The sequence below is a fragment of the Papaver somniferum genome, chromosome 2, assembly GCF_003573695.1.
Source record: "Papaver somniferum cultivar HN1 chromosome 2, ASM357369v1, whole genome shotgun sequence".
Lineage (NCBI taxonomy): Eukaryota > Viridiplantae > Streptophyta > Magnoliopsida > Ranunculales > Papaveraceae > Papaver > Papaver somniferum.
In genome coordinates, this window is record NC_039359.1 from 135,895,975 (window position 1) to 135,911,131 (window position 15,157).

Sequence of the window (15,157 nt, forward strand, 5' to 3'; positions counted from 1 at the left end):
ATCTCCGCAACAGCAACAAGGAAAAACTTTGGAAAAACAGAATGAGTCACGTGTTCAACACGCTGCCCAGGGGCGGAACTACAGCCAGCCAGGAGAAAAGAAGCCCAAATCCATATTTTATAAGCCTATTTTCTAAAGGGATGTAGAGTGCGTGTACATTTTTGGCTTAAGCCAGGGCTAGTAAAATGCTCAAGCCAGGGCTATACCAAATGTCTAGCTCCGCCACTGACGCTGCTTCTTAAGACATTAGCGCCCGGTTACACTCAAGAGTGATGCTATAACATATATAGTAGATGCTCAACTTGAGTTTGGCAACTCCGCAAAAACACTTAAGGAAAATCGTGAACGTTAAAGAAAATATAAAGTATTTTTCCCTTGGGGGTCTCTCTAAAAATTGGAGAAACCCCTTTCCTATAGATTTTTACAAAAGTAGTGAATTTCTTTATATAATGGAATAATACAACTTAAAAAGATGAACTCCCCGATGTGGGACTAAAAAGCTTATATAGTCTCTTAAAACAACTAAAAAGTGGAAACTCCACGGTGTGGGACTAAAAAAATTTTCATTCACAAAAGACAACAATAAATTATAATTTTTATTAAAACTTTACAATCATATTTTATTAATCGGTTTCCAACAGAACATAGTCACATCGATGGCAAAGTGAGGAGGTTTCAGAGCTTGTTCTCGATTCTGTTTATGTGACTATGTCTGATGGACAACACCTTCTGTTCCGGACATGTTACTCTGACAGAAAGCAGCCTCTCTCGATGCTGCAGTGCATTTTTATCATACCTAGACTTTTTAACCAGGAATTCAGCTGTTTGGAGGCCAACGGTAACATTATTTAGAGGCGACATTCTTTATGGGCTGCATAGGCTATTAGGAAATAACATTCTTTGTTCAACAAAACACAGACGTCCAGTGACTCGTCTAAATTTCTAAATGTAACATATTTTTCTTCAGAAATTCTAATTACTCAATTTGGAGAGTCTTGATTTATGTAGACATTTCTAAAGGAAAATCTTGTACGTACTCGCGAAATAGATCTTCTGTTTTCGCCTTTCTAAATTCACAACAACCTACTAAGTAAACACAGATCAGAGCAATCAAAGTGATTAATAAAATGATATGTACTCTTCTCCATTCATTCTTGATATTGGCAAGTAATCCGGCTTTGCATGAATCACATCCAAAACAAAGTTGCTTTTGTTCGTTGTTCCACATTAAGCAATCCATGTCTGCTGCTGTGTTTATCGGACTAATCCAATACGTCGGGTTTACAAACGTGAATCCACATTGCGTTGGAGGCTTGCAGCAGCCAGACTACAATAGCAAAAAAGAAATCTGGGTTAGGAGAAACTTGCACCAATGCTCTTGAAACTTGAAATCATATAGATCAACAGATTCTAAAAATGCTATAGGAGGACATGATGCTGTACCTGTAATGGAGTGATGCGTGCATTGAAGAAATCTTGAGCGAAATGGTAACTTTGATTCAGTTCCGTGCACATGCTTGTCGAGCTGAGACAAGCTCGAATTTGATCCCATTTGTATGAAACTTGAACTATTCGACACAACCATCCGGAGTAATCTATGTGACCAGACTCTTGAAGAGTAACCATAGAAATGAATACAACCATACAACCAAGTAATATTATGAGAACAAGCATAACCACCAAGTAGAAAAGAAGTAACCATGAAATTCTCCCAAATCCTCCTATCAACCCTGCAATTCCTACAACTAACATCAAAAGGCCAAGAATTACAACCGGCCACTGAAGAATCTTGACGCAAGAATTATCCAGTAGTGTCGTCAGCCAAATACCGGCCCCTATAATCGGAATCGATAGAAGCGTCGCTATGAAGTTGATCACGCCAATTTCGTTATGGCTTAGTGCCATATTTTGAGATAGGGATGTTCAGATGGAAAGGAAGTGAGGATCTCAAAAATGAGCTTGGGTTAATGACTTAAACAGTATTGAAAAGAAAACGTGTTAAATTTCTTTGAATTTACGCCTTTTTTTCTTCTCTTTTGGGTTTAAAAAAGAAAAGTGTATCCTTTTGTCAACCTATTTTCATGAAAAGTGAGATTAACAATATCAGATGCTGGCTAGTGGTTATGTCTAATCAGATGCTAGACTTCTGGAGAAGAAGTTTGAACAAACGGTCACCGAAATGCATAACTCAGTGTTACAAATTAAGCTTGACCATACGGTTGTGAAATTTGACGAATAAGAAACTCTAGTGACAAGAACTCTACTAACAAGAGAAAGAATGGCATTACCAAAAATAAATTTCATTACCACAATTTTTACCCATCTAAACAGCTGAAGGAAAATTAAAGGAAGAAAACCCTCTTTATTACACTATCTATTATTATACTTGTCGTTTTTGAATATAATAATTGCGTACATTCTGATAGATAGCAGGAGGAAGATTGTCCTGGACATGCTGTGTTCACCATTATATGTACAGTCTGGCAAAAACATAAACTGAGCACCTGTTTAAGTTTTAGAGTTCTGATACGAGCTAAGGTCAGTGTGTGTGTCCTTGTATCTTTGACTCAGATAAGCCGCACTTGTTACTGGAGGGAACCTGAAATAAAAGTAAGAAAAAAAAGAAGTAAATCTGAGCATCGATGACAAAACTGAGTGCTAACATTGATCTGATTAAATTTCATGACACCCTGATTCTATTCATTTTCTGGTTAGATGAAGTCGGTATTTATTGAAACTAATTCTACAAGTAGGAGGATTCAGAGAAAGTGGGTAATTAACAATTTATGCGGGGTGAGGTAAGAAGTAGCTGACTGCAGACTTTTTTACCATTTTAGTCAAAGTACAACAGGTTTAATAAAGACAGTAAAACATACAGTAATGCTTTTCCAAGTACCAGGGCTTGAAGATCTTACTTGGGCGGGTTTGTTTCTGACTTGCAAGATGGCAAGCACTCTACGACACACTCATGGCTTGGCTCCACAAAGTAAGCAATCTGTTCGAAAGAACAGAGATATTAGAAAAATAAAATAACGGCAAATCAAAAAGACCACTTTATGCAGCATAAAATAACAAAATATCATAAAAATTGCACTTTAAAGTTCGCAGTTCAGAAAGCTGGTGAAGACGGTCTTACAGAATATCTTTCTTGACCATTGCCCAATACTCGGTGCAACGTAGACCTATAGAAAATGAACAACAAAAGTACATAAATTGGCAACCATTAAAAGCAATTTGAATAACAGATCTCTGTAATTACGATGATGATGATAATAGACACAGGCTAATACAGTACCCTGCCCAATTACAAAAATGAACTTGAGAAACCAAGTAATAATCTTATCTAGCAGCTTAATCAGATAAGACGGTGGAGTTGCAACACAATCAAACTTTACCAATGATTTTGAAATCAAAAAGTTCTCATAAGAAGCATGGACTCATTAAAAGTTTATAAGCAATCTAGTAAATAGTAAGAAATCAAGTTGGCACTCAACGAAATACGTAAATGTGATCTCCAACTCCTTCACTCCATTTAGTACTTCAGTCATCTCATCTGTAAGATCTGGACTAATTCATATGTGGAGACGAGATTACCTGAAAATACCGTTGCTCCACCGCTCCAACATGTCACCAAGGTTTACTACAAATGCCCTGTAAGATAAAGTTTAAAAACTGAAAGCTAACTATGGTATGGGGAAAATAATCATATAGAAATTCAAATAGATTTTTCTCTCTGGGATAAGTAAGAAAGCTCGAAACCACAAAATGAAGATGATATATGATTGCACAATCAGTATTTCCATGAATAAAACCTGGGTAATTTTAAATAAAGCTTTCAATTTCCAGGTAAATTAACCCTAGGGCTGCATCTCAATAAAAGCTACACTCAACCATCTGTCAGCCACGAGTCATTTTTTCCTTTTGTAGTACTTACACGAATAACCTTTCCTTTCGAGCATATGACTACTAACATTTCAACTTAACACCATACCACTCATGTAAATGTGAATTTCCCATATTTCTAAAGATAGTTGGAGGCATTTACCCTTTCAATGGTGCCACATATTCCCAAATTTGTGGGTTACTGTCCTTATCCTTGCAGATCTTCAGAGAATTTAAAGAGTCTCAATCCCTTCATCATTCAAGCATAATGGTAAGAATGAAAAGAAAATAAGGTAAGAATTCAGTTAATCATACTTGAAGACCTAAATTGTCATCTGTTGCCAAGAGGGTAATTAATCCATAATCAGAATGTGCACCAGATCCAAATATTCCATTATCAGGGTCAGACATCCGTCCTAATGCAACAACAGAAAACCCATCATGACAAAGTTAACGAGCAGAAAAGATTAGCATACTGAAATAGAAGTCATTGACCTGTAACGTGTCTTACACCTTCATAGTGCAGCAGGCGCGAGGTTGCGATAGGCTCGCCAAGCATTTCAGGCTTATCAAAGAAATCACCATCTAGGTCAAGTGCAAGAGCGATGATCCTTGCAACTGCCTTTGCAACTCGACTGAATCAAAACAAAAGGAGCAAGACGACTAATTACTTAGTGCTTCATAGTAAACTCAAAATCAGCACAAATCAGATGTAAACCAGTGTAAGTTCATGATGGGACACACAGATGAAACCAACAATGAAACTCATTTTTCAATAACAGAGACTCAAGGCTTCGAACTTTTCTAAAACTCTCATAAAGCAATTGGTAAGTGATCACTGATCCACGACCGGGAAGCATAAAGAATGTGCACAAAGCAATCAGGGAGCCTGATGCCTAATTTTATGTTTCTAAGCATTACTCGAAGATAAAGAAGTTTGACAGTTGCAAAGGCAACAAAAATAATGATTATCAAGCACCAAAAAGATGAACTTACAGAGCCTCCTGATGGTATTTTTCCATTGTCTCCCTCCAACCAGGTAACAGATCTTCAAGACATCAAGGTACTAAGATGTTAGTGGGTAATCGTGTTATAATGTTCAACTTTCAGATTCAGTACACCACAATAAGTTGCTTAAACATCTCAAGGATATGTCCATGAAAAGGCAAATGCAAATATCACAGTTCATGCTTTGGAAATCTCTCCAGGATTCTAATTGTTCAGATAGAGATACAGTATATATCTCTATGATACCTGATTGGAAATGGATCCCCCAAATTGGTTCCTGATTACATGGATCAGTAGCTTGGGTACACATATCTCAGTACATTCAATACGATTCAAAAGCATAAGGACATAAAGCTGAATATGTCAACAGTTATGTATAATATTGAAAACATTTATATTACTTGTTCATATAACCACAACAGCTAACTGGCTAAACACTCAAACTAGTATTAGATTTTGTACGGACCAAGATAATTGCAATGTACACAAACGGCATGTTCACCAAAATTGCAATGTACACAAACTGCAAGTTCACCAAAATGCTCGCACATGTTGGTACAATGAAGCTCCTCAACAACTAATCCAAGAAATAAGACCTAGTACTTACAGCAGTACTAAAACCAGGAACGATTCATAAAAAGAGTTGGTACCTGTAGGAGGCCACTGATTGGGTCCATAAAATGGCTTCTCTGATGCAGGATCATCTTCAGGTACCTCGACACCAATATAATACCCCTCCTTGTAATCTCCTGAACCAATACAAATTACAATTTATCAAACTAACATAACACAGTAGTAGAGAAATGTTTTTATGAATCCGTGGTTGCTTCAACAAACAGTTCATGAGCAATTAACTGTGTAATAGGGTGCTATAAACCAACCATTTACTTGATTTTCAGAATCCAATAGCTCATCAAGAACAGGCGTATAACCACGGTTTTTCTCATTCCTAAGAAGTTTCATTTTCTCATCAATAGGCAGTTCAAAAAACCTTCTGCTTTGTTCAAACACTTCATCCATGAACTCTTGGGTTATTCCATGATTGATAACATAGAAAAATCCTGAATCCAAACATGCCTGTTGAAAAAACCCAAAGGCACAACAACTTCAAATTCTACAATAAATGCATTAAGCAAGAAAACACACAGTTTATGAAAAATCAGAATCAATTTTTCTTTTTCTTCAGAATTGTACCTGTTTGAGTAAGGAAACGGAATTCTGAATATCTGGGCTTGAAAGATCAATACAGTTAAGCTTGGAAATGGCGGGAATATTAGGATGATTGATTTTGCTATTCTCCATTCTCAAAGATTAGAATTTGAAAAAGTTTTTTTTTTTTCTTTTTCCTGTTTTTGTGGTTGGGATTTTGGGAGGGCGGAACATAATTGAGCTTTTCTTGGTGTATTTATAGGGGTAAGGACAAAAGTAACAATGTTATTATTCAGAATTTACAAAATAGCCACTTTTCTTTCCTTTTTTGATGATTAAAGTTTTTTCCCACCTACACTCTCCACCACTAAACTGTCCCTTCCACATTGGTAGGCTATGGATTTTCATGAATGGTGCCTCAAAAGATTTCATCATCATTAAACCAACTTTGCGCCCAAGGCTGGTCTCGGAATCTTGGATGGAAAAGTACAGAATATTATAGGCAAAGATGAAAAAGTGAAAATATCACTTTTTCTGAAACAAAGGTAGTACAATTGTTTTAAGAAACTGCATTTGTATCGGACCACAGCACTGCAGCATTCTGCAGTTGATTGGCCATATTTTGTACTATATGAACAAACAGATTCAAACATACACGAAAAGGCAATGAAAGAGAGACTCAGTTGTTAGTGAAATTTCAATATTATTATAAATTTTCTCAGTATAGAATAACATCTATCCACTTTTAAAGTGGGTTGAGCAAACGCCACCATATTGGTGGAAGAATTGAAACTCTGAAGGATAGTAATATATATCTACCACCACAGTCACATGACTCACATATACCTTCTATTAAACTAGCTATACAAACATAAATCTGACCTGAAACTATCTCATTTGATGAATTGATGCACCTATGGGCTAATCACATGGACATAACATGGTACCTGCCAAAACTCACCCAAACACCTCTCACATGTCATCAATGAAATCATCATCCATCTTCATTCTCTTCTGACTACTACCAACCACACCTTCAGGAATCGTATTCTCCATTATCTTTGGGGATATGAATTTGAAGTCTGACACGGAAACTCCAGCAGCTTTGTAATCTGGATTCGTCTCTAGAAATTTCTCTACATCAGCTGGTGATCGTACTTTCTTTCCACCTGGTGCTCTATAAAAGACATCCAATCTGCGGTGATCACTTCTTATAGTCATACCTCTTTCGAAACCAGCTGGTGACTTTGGAAGGTTAGGTTTGTCAATAACCCATGTTCGTGTATTGTCTAACTCTATGTCAGCTGGATCGTCACAATCCACATTATACTGGTCATCACAGAACCACGGTTTCTCTATGAAGTTTGCTCTGATTTCCTCGTACTCTTCTTGGGTTGGAATTAGTCTCCATTTCTCGCACTTCCCACATTGTACTGCAAATGCACCAATCGAAGATTCCCGAACCTTCTGTAATAGAAAATGTAAAGTTGGAAACAAAATTTTAGAAAAACTACAAAACTTCTGTAGTGCAACTACCATCCTAGTATCAAACAATCTCACAAATATCTATCACAACTACATTACAATAAACAAATCGCTCGAGAGGAATGAAAGTCTCAATCGCTGTCACTTGATGCCGAAAGTTATCATAGCAGGGAATATATATGAACTGGGGCAGAGGCCAGGGACGGGCTCGAACCATCATTCCAGGATTTGCAGTCTAATACATTTCCACTATGTTACACGGCCAACTCATTGCGTCTCAGAAACTCCTTTTCTATTATATTAAGTTAACTGGGAGAGGTAGGAATAGGATTCGAACCTACGTAGGCAAAACTCCAACAAATTTACAGTCTGTCGCTTTTAACCGCCCCGGCCACTCTCCCTAAATTGAACTCTCCTCAACTAAAAGCATGAACTTCGTAGGCTTGTTACCATGCAACCAAGGTGATACCAAACATGAGGAGTGTGCAGAGCAAAAGAACCCCACACACTCCCCTCACGTTAGGCCATGCTGAACAATTTGAGGGTCGGGGCAAGTCCTATTTGCTAGACAAGAATCATTTTCTCAAGAACCAAAAGGTATAATTGAGTCTAATTTGGGGAAACCCTAAAATCCTAATAACATGAAAGCAATACTTCATCACTGTTTCACAGACTAAATTCCCCCAATTCTCAGTACATAAAGTTTTCATTTCCATTGACATAAGGTTTCATCACAAGATGTCTTTCATCTAAAGTCTAAAACAAAATTTGCCCCCGTTTTCTACGGAGAAAACCCAGCTCTAAATTTCTAACAGAATCACAAAATATATCCATGAATTAAAGAAAATAAACTCAAATTTGTGATAAAAAGAAAAAACCCCACTTTCAATATCAAAAAATTACACCAAATCTAAAGTAATTTGATAAGAAGAGCAAGAGGAAGAAGAAGTTAGAGATTACTTCCATTCCTCTATGTCTGTCTGTACCGAGAGCGGCCGTGTGATTGTGAGTTATTGTGTCCTGAATTGTGAACTCCCCTGTGAATAACTCTTAGAGCAACTGCAGTGGACGACCAAACCTATAATTATGTTGCAGGGGCGAGACGCAACGAGACGCAGCGGGACGGAGTAAAGACTAAAAGCTGGACCAAAACCAGATTCCGAACCATATTTGGTATGGGACCAAGACCAAAACTATATATAGTCGAGCGAACGTATAGTCACCGTTTGTCATCGGACGTGTATATAAACTACGTCTGTTGTGAAACTCACGTAAAGTCACCGCCCCATAAAGAGGCGTGTATATAAGTTACACCTCATTCAGGAGTTGCTGAAATGTTCGCCCGTTGGGACGTTGCTGAAGTTTACTCCCCACGCCAGGCGTTCATAAAGTTTACGCCCCAGTGAGACGAAGATTATACATACGTCTCATACAGGCGATTATATAGTCAACGCCCCAGCCCGGCGTATGTATAGTTAACGCCTGATGTTGAGCGGACTTAATAGCTCCGCCCCATTTAAAGCTTCAGTTTCAAAAAAAAATTTAAAACGTTAGACAAAATTGTTTTTGAAATTTTTTTATACCGTTGGTAATTTTCGAACGTTCAAGAAAATCGAACGTTGGAAAGTTTGGAAGACATTTTCGAACGTTGGAAATTTCAGAGGAAACATCTATATATACACATGAAATCCTGTAACATTTTTCCACAACTACTACATCAAACTATCTATCACAACAAGAAGAAGAAATATTATTTCGGCTTTCAAATCATTTGGAAATTTTTCACAGATTCGCTTATAATGGCACCAAGAGCAGCACGAGGTCCAAATTTTACGACAATCGAAAATGTAACGATGTGTAAAATTCATTTATCTATATCTCAAGATCCTGGTGTTGGAACTGATCAATCATAGGCGACGTTGTGGACTCGTATCAAGGATGATATTGAACTTCATTTACCTAATAATCCAGAGCGGTCTTGGAGTTCATGGCAAAAACGATATCAGGGAATAAGTAAAGATGTGGCATTGTTTTCGGCAAAAGAGGCAGAAGTGGAAGGTGAATATCATACTGGATGGGGTCCTGAAAAGAAGGTAAGCATTCTTGATTTTTTGAACAATTATTTTCTAATATTTAATAAGCGCCCATGTACTTAAGTGTTTTTAAAAACATTAACAGCTTGAAGAAGTGGACAAGAGGTTCAAGGAATGCAACGATTGGAAAAAATTTAAGCATGAAGAGTGCTACCCAATTGTGTTAGAAAATATAAAATATAATCGGCGATCGACTTTTGTATTCGATACGACGCATGATTTGGACACTTATGAGAATAACGAGGAAGATGAGGAAGGACCGCAAACAACAACTCAAGGAGAGACTGGTAACGACACAGATGGGGGAGACATAGAGAACACATATCTCCGTAAGATGGGGAAAAAAACAGCAAAAAGATTGAAGAAAACGGGGAGAGAGAAATCCAGTCACCAAGAGGAATTGATGGGAATAATTATTAAAGAACAACAAAATTTCAATACTCATTACCAAGCACAATCAAGATTCAAGATGGAACAAATAGCAGCAGAGTTTGCAGCAAAACAAGCTGAACATGCGGCAAAAATAGCCAAGCAAGCTGAAGACGACGAATTTCGCATCATTATGATGGATCTTCAAAACATGGATCCTGTACAACAAGAGTACTTCCAACTTCGCAGGGCGGACATAGTTCGGAATAGAAGAAACCAATCTTAACACAAAGGAGGAATAGTTCAAACCTTACTTATTTCTCCTATTTAGTGATTAGTAGTATTAGTAGTATTATTATGTTTTAATATTTCTTATTATCTGAATAATTAGTCGTATTATTATGTAATTTTTGGATTTTAGATTTACTTCCGTTGATTTGAATTAAATTTCTACTTTTTTGAAACATACGACCTTAATTAAAACTTGAGGATAATTACATACAAAGAGATAATAGAACGTCCAACAAAATCATTTGTCCAAAGTTAATTATTTTATTATTATCCAAAGTTAACATACAAAGGAAATGACAAACGACAATTTTTAATTTCCATATTATGCCCATATATGTTCGATCAAGTCATCAAGCAAGCGAATATGCGCATCTTTGTTACGCATTGCACGTCGGCATTGCTCAGCACTAATTTGGGAAAACTCGTCACTATTGCCTCTTAATATATTAACTGGTGCTGCGTTGCTACGTTGTTCATAAACATGTGGCCAGTCACCGGGTAGACGCTCATCCTCGACTATCATATTATGTAAGATAGTACAGGTTTTCATGATATAGGCAAGCACATCTGGATTCCACATTCTTGCAGGTTGTTTGATGATTCCAAATTGTTGTTGAAGTACACCAAATCCCCGTTCAACATCTTTTCTTGCACCCTCTTGCATCGATGAAAATATTTCCTTTTTCCTACCAACCGGATGTTTAATGGCCATAATAATAGTAGGAATATCTGGGTATATGCCATCACCTAGATAATACGGCATATCATATGAATGTCCGTTCACCTCGTAGCTCACCGGCGGTGCTTTTCCTGTTACAAGACTTCGAAAAACATTAATATCGTTGTTAGAGCCGGGCATACCAAAAAAAGCATGCCAAAACCATAGGTCATACGACACCACTGCCTCCAACACGATACTTTCGCTCCCTTTATACGCGGTGTAAGCCCCGGATTCTGCCGACGGACATTTATCCCATTTTCAATGCATGCAATCTAGACTACCCAGCATCCCAGGAAATCCCCGTTCTTTGTTTTGCTTGAGCAACAGTTCAATATCACCAGCCGTTGGTTCACGCAAATATTCTTTCCCATACACATTTACAATCGTCTTACAGAACCTACGAGTAGCTTCCAGCACAGTGGTTTCTCCTATGCGTAAGTACTCGTCTATTGCATCTGTCGCACATCCGTAAGCTAACATTCATACTGTTGCTGTTACTTTTTGATGACGGTTTAATCCTAGAACTCCAGAAGCATCGGGATTTTGAACAAAATATCTGTCTGCATTGGTAACACATTTCACTATTCGGTTAAACAATTGTCCACGCATTCTAAATCTTCTGCGAAAAACATTGGATGGTTGGTTTGGGTACTGAGAAAAATAGTCGTTCCATAAAAGTTCAGTCCCTGACTCACGATCTCTTAGTATTTTGATACGAGTTTGAGGCCATTTTGAATTTGTAACAAGGACTCCCAAACTAACGGACATGTTATTTTGCATAATTTCTATTGCATCATCATCCGAGGAATAAAAACTACTATTAGAAGAAGAAGATGAAGAAGAAACAGAAGAGCAATAATGAGCGGTTTTCTCATAGTTTTCCAATACTATATGAAGTGGAAGAGAGGTATTGTTATTCATATATTGAGTGATCAGGTCTTTAATTTATAACCCATTTTCAAGAGCATTAAAAAAACAAAAAAATAGATATCATTTTGGGTACGGAGCAAAAGTGTTTTCCAAAAAAGATAAAGTGTTTGTCAGTGACCTGTTGTAGTTTTGAAAGTGGTAGTAAAAGTTCGTTGCTCGGACTTGTAAAGATAATGGATTTTTAGATTTAAAAATATATATACAAAAATATTAACAAATTGGTAGAGAGGTAATGGGACTAATGATTCGGCCAATCTTCATAACATAGGGCTCAATGATTTATTCTCAACAATAATCGCTCAAAACATATATGGACTCTTATATTGCCAAAGTAGATTCTCAAAACATTGGTTTTAAGTGTTAAGCATGGAACATCAAATCACCTAAGCTAAGCATGACCCATCTAATCAAATAACACCCAATTTAATCAAATCATATTTCAATTAATTTTTAATGCAAAAGTCTTAAAAAGAATTAATAAAATTACCCATGTATGAAGCCCGGCCTCCTCCGTCGTCCCAGTGTTGGGGTTTAACTCATCATAGTAAAAATGCTCTCAAAATAATTTATTATGGCTCAAAAATGGTTTAAAAATTATGAGAAGAAGAGAAAATGGTGTAAAACTGTAATCTGCGACGCACAAAAAGCGTCACAGAATTAACGATAAAAGACAAGTGTTGTTGCTGTTTAGACTGCGTTGCGACCCACGGGTGTGCGTCTTAGACACTGTTCATAAACGACTGTCCTTGCGAGTCCGTTCTTCGTGTTCTTGGTGTTCTTCATCAGCAGCAGCAGCAGCAACAAAGTTTCATCAACTCTTGATTTCTGCTTTTCTGGACCTCCTCTCGACCCCAAACTCTCGACAACCATTCTATTCAACCCCATAGACATATTTATACTCAAAAGCACCGAGATAATCCGAGTTAAATGCATATAATTCTCCCTTAATGATTTTTGTTTTCACGAGAATATTTTCTTTCCCTATTTAACCAAGACTTGATGTTCTAGCCCAACTGGATCGAATCCATTAACCATACAATCCCTGTTTAGCCCAAGCAGGTCAATCAAAACAAAATCCAGTGATTGAATCTCGCTCAAAGCCCACACAAGATCGAACCCAAATTTCTTCCGTGAACTACATGAACTTTCCCGCCATTTTGAATTTTCAAATCTTGAAGAAGGGTGTCCCCCTAACCGTCTATGGAGTGAAAATAGAAAATGCCCAACTGAGGGCCCCTTATTAGTTGGGTTGCCCCTTAACCAAAATGAGAGTCCGAATAACAAATTTCCACCGGGGATGCTCCGCATAATTTTTCGAGCCAATTTTTCCAAAATTATATATTTCCAAAAAATACCTACAAACACGCAAAATACCATAATAAGGACGAAAACAAGTACTAACAATACAGAGAATTGAGAATAAAATAGACACATATATGCGTCTATCAAATACCCCCAAACTTATTATTTGCTAGTCCTCGAGCAAAATTTATTCTTGAAAAGTGACCGAGTTAATCTCGGGTGGGTTTATCAGAGGTGTACCCACAAAAACCAATACTCCAGACCCTAGCTATCTACGAAAAATCTTGGAAAGCACTAAAGAACCTCCTTGGTTGGCATACTTATTAATTACAGGAGGAAGTACCCTAACGTGAAATTCCAATTGCTGTATACGAGTTTGCACTCAAGCATACTAAAATTCATATAAGTGACAGAGCTCTACTCAGATAGTTGCACTATGGACATCATATTCGGAGTCAAACTAATCACATGGAAAGATTAAGAGATGGATATAGAAAAATGTAGATGGTTGAAAAGTGAACGGTGTTTCCCATATCTGTCTGAAGGCCTCTGCCAAGGTGAACCTAACCTAAATGACCGAGATACCGGTCTGACTAATATTAACACACTGGCATATACAAGGGAACCAGTGGTCAATAACTTAAATCTAGATCAACAAACTGGAAAATACAAGGGAACCATCAGTTGACTACACATAACAATAACCATTTTTTTTTTAACTTAACGACATGAATAGATCTTTTTGATCCAAGCGCATGCTTCTTGTCAGCAGATTACACGATAGTTCCCACGGGTCCTATATTCCACGCTTGCTTAGGCGACGGAAACAGGGAGAACACACGCATATTGCTATCCAAGTGTTAATACTTATTCCGATTGGTCTAACTGGTCCGGTCTAAATTTTTTTTTTTTTTTTGAAAAGGTAACTCAGTCACTCTATTTCACCCTAGCAAAGGTAACAACTTGAATCGTGTGCCCCACCAAATCACTTGAAATAAAAGAAAACTAAAAATAGAAAGTGAAAAGGACTCGACGAGATATGGCGAAACTATCATGTTGTTTCTAACACCTGAGCTCTGTGCTTTTACGAATAGACTCTATAGATGTTTCCATCTAATTAGATTGGTTCCTCAACTCCTAAAACAAAAATGTTTCCATCCACTTAGATTGGTTAGTGCTATCCTTAATAGGCGTAAATTTCTAGGCTCTGGAGTTTATTTATTGCAACTAAAAAGATTTTCCCATACCCCCAAACTTAAATCTAACATTGTCCTCAATGTTCTAAAGATAAAATTAAAAGCATGAACAAGGAGAAACTGTTACCACTTGAAGAAAAAGAGTTAAGGAAAGATATTATCATGTTGCATGAGATTGGGTTACCTCCCAAGAAGTGCTAAGTTTAAAGTCTTCATCCAGACTTACAAAAGGATTGGTCAACTCGAACCATAAAGTAACAGTCGAAATAACTGTGGGTCTTATATTGCCAAAGTAGATTCTCAAAACATTTGTTGTAAGTGTTAAGCATGGAACATCAAATCACCTAAGCTAAGCATGACCCATCTAATCAAATAACACCCAATTTAATCAAATCATATTTCAATTAATTTTTAATGCAAAAGTCTTAAAAAGAATTAATAAAATTACCCATGTATGAAGCTCGGCCTCCTCCGTCGTCCCAGTGTTGGGGTTTAACTCATCATAGTAAAAATGCTCTCAAACTAATTTATTATGGCTCAAAAATGGTTTACAAATGATGAGAAGAAGAGAAAATGGTGTAAAACTGTAATCTGCGACGCACAAAAAGCGTCACAGAATGAACGATAAAAGGCAAGTGCTTCTGCTGTTTAGACTGCGCTGTGACCCACGGATGTGCGTCTTAGACACTGTTCATAAACGACTGTCCTTGCGAGTCCGTTCTTCGTGTTCT

The 15,157-nt window shown here is 37.3% G+C and overlaps 3 protein-coding genes across 4 annotated transcripts; all 3 read right to left on the bottom strand.

Moving 5' to 3' along the window:
* Window positions 1–939: 939 nt before the first annotated feature.
* LOC113349203 (protein TORNADO 2-like) lies at window positions 940–1,922 on the bottom strand. The gene is made up of 2 exons (XM_026593134.1): window positions 1,444–1,922; window positions 940–1,327 (listed from the first exon to the last, which is right to left on the bottom strand). Exons 1-2 carry the CDS (start codon window positions 1,903–1,905, stop codon window positions 1,001–1,003), a joined length of 789 nt encoding a protein of 262 aa, XP_026448919.1. The 5' UTR covers window positions 1,906–1,922; the 3' UTR covers window positions 940–1,000.
* A 358-nt stretch (window positions 1,923–2,280) lies between these two features.
* Window positions 2,281–6,265, bottom strand: LOC113349202 (2-oxoglutarate-Fe(II) type oxidoreductase hxnY-like). Of its 2 annotated transcripts, none has more exons than XM_026593133.1 (11): window positions 6,085–6,265; window positions 5,772–5,967; window positions 5,541–5,639; window positions 4,879–4,930; window positions 4,396–4,517; window positions 4,198–4,298; window positions 4,046–4,104; window positions 3,595–3,651; window positions 3,137–3,182; window positions 2,916–2,995; window positions 2,281–2,599 (listed from the first exon to the last, which is right to left on the bottom strand). In XM_026593133.1, exons 1-11 carry the CDS (start codon window positions 6,190–6,192, stop codon window positions 2,509–2,511), a joined length of 1,011 nt encoding a protein of 336 aa, XP_026448918.1. In that variant the 5' UTR covers window positions 6,193–6,265; the 3' UTR covers window positions 2,281–2,508. The 2 variants fall into 2 exon arrangements, with proteins under 2 accessions (XP_026448918.1, XP_026448917.1); XM_026593132.1 differs by having other exon boundaries at window positions 4,378–4,517.
* A 537-nt stretch (window positions 6,266–6,802) lies between these two features.
* Window positions 6,803–8,561, bottom strand: LOC113353996 (methyl-CpG-binding domain-containing protein 1-like). The gene is made up of 2 exons (XM_026597454.1): window positions 8,485–8,561; window positions 6,803–7,506 (listed from the first exon to the last, which is right to left on the bottom strand). The coding sequence occupies exons 1-2, from the start codon at window positions 8,488–8,490 to the stop codon at window positions 7,012–7,014; spliced, it is 501 nt and encodes a 166-aa protein (XP_026453239.1). The 5' UTR covers window positions 8,491–8,561; the 3' UTR covers window positions 6,803–7,011.
* Window positions 8,562–15,157: the final 6,596 nt, after the last annotated feature.

What these genes read in the sequence shown, in the direction of transcription:
- LOC113349203 (XM_026593134.1), bottom strand. Translation starts at nt 1,905, where the DNA reads ATGGCACTAAGCCATAACGAAATTGGCGTGATCAACTTCATAGCGACG. An exon ending in CACGCATCACTCCATTACAG is followed by an intron (nt 1,328 to 1,443) that starts GTACAGCATCAT and finishes TTGCTATTGTAG; the next exon opens with TCTGGCTGCTGCAAGCCTCC.
- LOC113349202 (XM_026593132.1), bottom strand. Translation starts at nt 6,192, where the DNA reads ATGGAGAATAGCAAAATCAATCATCCTAATATTCCCGCCATTTCCAAG. An exon ending in CAATCAGTGGCCTCCTACAG is followed by an intron (nt 4,931 to 5,540) that starts GTACCAACTCTT and finishes GATGTCTTGAAG; the next exon opens with ATCTGTTACCTGGTTGGAGG. An exon ending in TATGTGGCACCATTGAAAGG is followed by an intron (nt 3,652 to 4,045) that starts GTAAATGCCTCC and finishes TTTATCTTACAG; the next exon opens with GGCATTTGTAGTAAACCTTG.